At 35.0% G+C, this 6990-nt stretch overlaps 1 protein-coding gene across 6 annotated transcripts in view; it reads right to left on the bottom strand.

The window, feature by feature from the left end:
- Nucleotides 1-3760: 3760 nt before the first annotated feature.
- Nucleotides 3761-6990, bottom strand: part of ZMAT1 (zinc finger matrin-type 1) — a 62790-nt gene continuing 59560 nt past the window's right edge. For all 6 annotated transcript variants that reach the window (XM_028522892.2, XM_036016584.1, XM_036016581.1 and 3 more), the window contains 2 exons: nucleotides 6650-6749; nucleotides 3761-5431 (listed from right to left, as the gene is read on the bottom strand). In XM_028522892.2, the coding sequence (XP_028378693.2) occupies nucleotides 4123-5431; nucleotides 6650-6749 (1409 nt within the window). In that variant the 3' untranslated portion in view covers nucleotides 3761-4122. The remainder of the gene's footprint in view (nucleotides 5432-6649; nucleotides 6750-6990) is intronic.

The following is a 6990-nucleotide window of genomic DNA, read 5'->3' as shown; positions in this document are numbered from 1 at the left end:
AACTATGGTACATTTACACAGTGGAATTCTATGTAGAAGAAAGGAAGAAGAAGCTCCTACTCTTTGTGACAGCATGGATGGAACTGGAGAGCATTATGCTAAGTGAAATAAGCCAACCAGTGAGGGACAAATACTAGATGCTATATGGTCTCACCTTTAAGTGGAACTTAAGCAATAAAACAAAGAAGCAAGGAAAATATAACCAGAGACATTGAGATTAAGAACAATCTGACAGCAATCAGAGGGGAGAGGGGAAGGTATAATGGAGGATAAGGGGGGAAGTGTTTTCAGTAACAAGTATAAAGGACACATGGGCAAAACCAAGGGGTGATAGAAGCTGGGAAGGGGGGTGGCTGCGGTTGGGGGGAGTGGTGTGGGGTAAATGCAGACAACTCTATTTAAACAAGAATAAAATAATTTAAATAAATAAATAAGTAAATAAATATATGTTAGTCACTTTCCTATATACCAGCAAACAAGTAGAACTTGAAATTTAAAATATAATACCATTCACTTAAGTACTCCCAAAATGAAATAGTTGTATATAAATGTAAAAAAATGTACAAACTCTGCATGAAGAAAATTACTAAACTCTGATCAATGAAATAAAATAAACTCAAATAGATAGAGGGATATTCCATGTTGATGGATAAAAATACTCAATATTGTCAGGATGCCAATTCTTCCCAACTTGATCTACAGATTCAACACAACTCCATCCCAACTTCCAGAATTCCAGCAAGATATTTTGTGGATATTTGTTGTTCTTTTTCAAGTTTCTTTAAGTATATAGGTAGGTTGCTTATTTGAGCTTTTTCTTGTTTCTTGAGATAGGCATGTAATGCTTTGAAATTCCCTCTTAGGATCATTTTTCTTGTGTCCATAGATTTTGGATTGTTGTGTCCTCATTTTTATTTGTTTCAAGGTATATTTTTATTTCGTCCTTGCTCTTATTGTTGACCCATACATTGTTTAATAACATGATATTTAACTTCCATGTCTTTGTGTGTTTTCCCACTTTCTTCTTCTGATTGATTTCTAGTTTCATAGTGTTATGGTCTTAGAAGATGTCCTCATATTTTTCTCAGGCGCTTTCTTGCCTCAATGCTGATAGTCATTTCTTGTTTCCATGACATGGTAGTCAATTCAACTTTTTACATAGCTCCAAGTATTGAAAATCATTTTCCAAATTCAGCCAGATTTGCCTTTGTCTACCTTCTATTCTATTGAGGATATACCTATGAAGCTACAGAATAGTAATTTACTTGTCTGAACAGCACCTTCAATAATTTGCCTTAGAGCATATGTGACCTTAGGTCTGGATGAGCATACTACTTCTTTAAACCAAGCATGTAATAAAAATCCCAACAATTTTCCATGTGTAATATCTTAAACTATGTCTCCTCACATATGTTTTTTGTAGTGTCTCCCATAGGCAAATGCAGGATTTAATACTTACATTCATTAAATTTCAACTTACTAGATTCAGCACTTAACTCCAGAAGTAGAGCTCATTTGGGATCCTGCGTATGTCTCTTGACTTACACTCTTACCGCCAAGTGCTCAGATATAGAAGTTGGGAGCAAAGCAAATGTGTCAAAGTTGGGCACAGGTCCTTTTACCCAGCTTTAACCAGGAAACAACACTTCCTGGTTAACAGAAAATGTATTTTATGGTGGCATAACACTAAGTGTATTTTTGTCCTAAAGTTTCTGAAAACCACTTTCTAGAGCAATTCACTGGTGACCCTCTCAGTAATGTAGTCAACACCACACCCTTATCCTTTCCCCAACATGCCATGCCATCCAATTTAAGTGATTTTACTGTTTAAAATTTGTATGACTTACCCAGTATTGATTCAAATTGTGTGGCTCATTTTAATGAATTTTTATCTATTTAAGTTATTTTGAAAAGATCACAGTAACTTGGTATCTTAGTGAATATTCTTACGACATATAGTTTTGAATTCCCATCCCCCAGATTTAATCACAAAATGGACTTCTGCAAAAGAATTTACCAGTTCTAAAGATGCTCACAATTTATATTGGCTCACATTCTTTTTGTGAAAAAAATGTTGCTCTCTTGGCATGTTCAGAGGAGAGAATTTGCCATTTTTGTGGCTAATTGCCAGTGTATTTGTTTGATTGGTGTTCCTCTTTACCCTTTTCTCCAGTACATCAGATGTGTTAAAAACAGGGAAAGTGATAATATAGCACCAAATAATCTTATACCAAAAGGCTTGTGGAATAAAAGTTCATTTGGGTACCATCTAAATCCCCTCTGGGCCATTCATTCAACTAGATATAAACCCAACCAATCATAATTTTAACATTTTATTCAAATCTTAAGGAAAGCCAACTATTAAATGACTTGCCTAAGTTCACATACATCGCCATCTAAATTTATTTACATCTTGATAGGATGAGCACATCAAGGGATACTATAGCCTATTTTCTCCTGTCCCTAATGACCTCATATTGAATTCCCATGGTATTCCCTCAAGGTCACAAAGAAACTTGACAGTACTACTGAAACCAGAATCCTGAGATTTCAATTTCCAGGCTATCACTCCTTCTATACTATAGTGATGTTCAAATGCTTGCAGGAGGTGCTTATCATAAAAAAGGGGAGCACTAGAGTAAAACAATAAGCAAGATGAAATGATCTAAAGGTAATGTACCCTCATGGCCCATTCCTAGTTATAAATTCTTCCTTCTTCAGCTTTAAGTACATATAGTCAGTCGGATTCTCTATCTTAAAACTGAGCTCAAGGCTGAATATTTGCTTCTACTAAGCAAGATGTAGAAGAAATAAAATTATTACAGCTTTATAATGTGACCTCCCCAGAGGTACAAACTGTTTATTTCCCCTCTCACTCTCAAAGTAAAATCATCTTTGGTTGGAAATGATCATTTACATAAAACGATATGTAGAAAACACTTTAATATAATATAAACATTTCCAGAATAGAGACTGACATTGTGTCAGTACTTTTAAAACTATATATCATCTAAGATTATTATAGACTGTTTCATTTTCCACTTTGAGCACTATAAAATACAAAAATACACTGCAAATTAGTTTTAACAAACAAAGAAGTCAGTCTAAATCTCTTCATAAATTTTTCTTGGAGAAAATCAAGAAACATAAACAAAGACACAATAGCAATAAAGTACCGGCAACACTAACACAAACCCAAACAGAAGATGGATTCTGTAATGCCTGGTAATTCTTTCACTTAAAATAGATTATCTACCATGGGTAAATAATTCACTATCACAACAATTGATGAATAGAAATAGAGACAACTTCATTAAGGAAAATTACATTATATGTAAGAAACATATAATTTCTCCTTTTTTTAAGGAAAATGAGAAAAAGTAACTTGACAAAAAGGCATACTGAATACTTTTACATCACTTGGCTCTTTTTAGAGGTTCAAGTCGCTGTCCACTTAGGAAACTCAAATAACATGAATTTCATGGAAATGAACTATTCAACTATTTCTTTAATTCAACCTTAACTTAGCAAAAGCAAAAAATTCAAAATCCAAGAGCAGATTCACCCCAAAGAATGACTCTCCTGTCTTTTCTTCAACAAGTTTCCTTTTCTCTTATGTTCCTGTGTTCTTACCATCTTATATTCTTCCTTAGAGACTAGAGTTAGGCCTGTTTATTCTTTTGGTTTACTTTATTTCCATTAATAAAAGAACAGCAAGCTGTCCTGAACTGACACTGACTGTAACTGCCTCTCTTTTTCGTCATTTAATGTTCTTTTGTCTAAGTCAGTTTTCTTAACTGACTTTTTCATTGCATCTTTGGGTAAACAATATTAAAAGTTTAAATTCCTAGAACAGACTCATCCCAAAGCATTTACTCTTTTGCTTTTTCATCAGGTTTCCTTTTGTCTTATGTTCTTGTGTTCATATGTTCTTTCGCAACAACTAGGTTTAGGCTTGCTTGTTTCTTCTTTTAATTCAATTTAAATTTTTACACACACACAATAAAAACTTTCCTGAACTGGCACTGACTGTATGCACCTCTCTTTTTTCTTCACTGAATGTCTGTCTAAATCCATATTCTTATGTCTTCAATGAACCCTTGGATAAACAAAATTTGAAGATCAAAATCCAAGTATAGATTCATCCCAGAGCATTTCCTCTTCTGTCTTTTCTTGAACAGACTTCTTTTTCTCTTTCCTGTGCTTATGTTCTCCTTTCGTAGAGGTTATACCATGGCTTTTTTTCTTTTTTCGGTGCTTAAGTTTTCCTGAACTGACACTGACTTCATCTCCTCTTTTCTTTTGTCGGATGCTCTTGTCCTTGACTAGTTCTACATCTCCATCACTCTTTTTTCTTTTATGCTTGGACTGCTCTTTCTCTGCCTTTTCTTTACCTTCCTCCAGGTGCCTTCTTCTCTTCTGATGTCTCCGTTTATGACCTCCTTGAGGGTCACTGGTATTTTTTTCTGAGGAGAGGTGCTTGTAAACTTCTGATTCTGCACTGTATAAGCCAGAGTTATTTTCTTGCTGACTAAGGCTTAGGGGTACTGGTTTTTCTGCAAAATAATCTCTGGTGGGTTGACTGTAGGTCATACAGTCTAATTTCTGTTTGCTGTCATGAGCTGGTAAGCAATGAGGTAACTGATTTTCCACTGCTTGTGAAATATTGTAAGATTCTGGGTAGGTCTGAAAAGTCTCAAATGGGAGTCTTTGCTCGGACATTCTATATCTAGGTCTGGAATCAACCATGTCTCTGTACTTATGGGTTTCTATAGAGCTATCACTTATCTTTCTGAAACAAGTCTTTGGATGTAGTCCTCTAGCTTTCTGAACTTTGATGTAATCTTCCAGTTCATCTTGGAAGGAGTCATATGTCCTCTTTGAATAAGCTGGTAACCAATAATATAACTGGTTTTCCACTGGTGAAATATTATACGGTCGTTGGTAGGTATGGGAAGACTGAACTGAAAATCTTTGCTCATACATTCTTTGTCTGGGTCCAGAATCAACTTCTCTGTACTCATGTGTTTCCATAGAATTCTCTCTTATCTTTCTGAAACAAGTCTTTGGGTGTAATCCTCTGGCTTTCTGCACTTTGATGTAATCTTCCAGTTCATCTTGGAAAGAGTCGTATGTCTTCTTTGAATAAGCAGGTAAGTAATGAGGTAACTGATTTTTGACTGTTTGTGAAATTTTATATGATTCTGGGTATGTCCGGAAAGTCTCACGTGGGTGTCTTTGTTCATACATTCTACGTCTGGATCGGGAATCAATAACTTTTCTGTATCCACGGGTTTCCAAAGAACTCTCTTCCACCTTTCTGAAACAAGTCTTGGGCTTTGGTTCTCTGACTTTCTGCACCTTGATGTAATCTTCACTTTCATCTTGTGTCTTCTTTGAATTCTTCACTAGATTAATAATAATGGATTCTCTGCAAAGAAGACCATAGAAAGTTATCATTACTGGATTATTTTAGCTGAATATTTTCTTTGCTTTCAAAAACAGTAGTCTAAAATACCAAAAAACAACAAAAACCAAAAATTTAAAAACCTACCTCAATATAAAAGCTATAAGTCATGACTTATTATGCCAAAAAGAAGCAGCAAGGATAGTTAGTCAGATATATCCCAGGTACCTCACAATATTTTACACATAAAAACTTTTTCAGGCCTGGGAAGATGGGTACAAAGAAGCAGACATATCTGATATTATTATAGTACTTAAAATGTAAGGCAAGTTGGGATGTGTGGGAAAGGACCAATAATATTTAATGTCCTAAAGATGGTCTCATCTGAATGTCATGCTGTTTTAAAAGTTTTGGTTACTCATTTCCTTGTACAAATTTTTTAAACGTGGTGGCTATTTATTCTGGAACATTGACATTTTTTTAGAAGACTAAACGAAGGTTAATTTGGTGACTCAGACAATTTAGTTCCTAAGTGTTCAGACACTATAGTATAAATCTTTTCTACTAGAATAAAATCATGTAATACTATGCTTTGACTTTCAAAGCAACAAACTAATATACAATAGCTAAGTGACCCTCTGTCCTGCTACTTGACTTATCCAGCCCCCAATTGTCCACGATCCTCTCCTTCTTAAAATAATAGAGTGGAATACACATTTATTGAGCTCCTACTATGTTCCAGGCCAGGCACCTTACACATATTTTTATATTTCATTATAACCACTTTATATCAGAGCTGTCCAAAGTTATATACTTGATATAGAGATACATCTGATAATCCAACCCAGGTCTAACAGCAAGACCTTTGTTATTAACCACAATACTTCAGTGGAAGGATGATGACCAGATCACCAAGTCCCTGAAATTAATACAACCTACCAGGGATTATTTGAATGTGTATGGTTAGGCAGAGAATGAGCCTTTAACAATTTCTCCAGAGGAGGACAATGCTGTCTGGTAAGGAAGAGGGCCAGTTAAACAGCTCTGCCAGTATACTATCATGATTAGAGAACTTACTGGGGGATACTAGCATGCAATGTGTTATAAATACCACAAACCATACACAGGATTAACTCATAGGGAAATTATTGCCTAGAAAATTTATAAAATACATGCAAGAGTACTTGACAGAAGCCTTGGTCTTTGGTATCACAGGAGCATTTTGGCAAAAAAAATACTCACTTAATTTGATGTTCACTTCCTTGCATATGGGACCGGAACATTTCTAATGATGTAAATGTGATATTGCAAATATGACAAACATAGGTTCTGGTACTAAATGCTGAAAAAACAGAGTTAAAGTTAAAAAGGTTAGTATGGATATACTTAGAATCACACAGTTGGACAGAAATTTACTAGATATCATCTACTTACACTTTCCCAATTTAAAGGTAAGGCCCAGAGAGGTCAAGTGACTTTATCAAAGTCACAGAGATAGTAATAGGGATATCCTCTCAGAGCCCATGTATCTTAATTTAAAGCCCAGAATTCTTTACATGATACCATACTGCTTCTCTAGCCTT

This window comes from Phyllostomus discolor, chromosome X (genome assembly GCF_004126475.2).
Source record: "Phyllostomus discolor isolate MPI-MPIP mPhyDis1 chromosome X, mPhyDis1.pri.v3, whole genome shotgun sequence".
Lineage (NCBI taxonomy): Eukaryota > Metazoa > Chordata > Mammalia > Chiroptera > Phyllostomidae > Phyllostomus > Phyllostomus discolor.
Note: the sequence above shows the minus strand (reverse complement) of the source record. Positions and strands in the feature narration are given on the sequence as shown.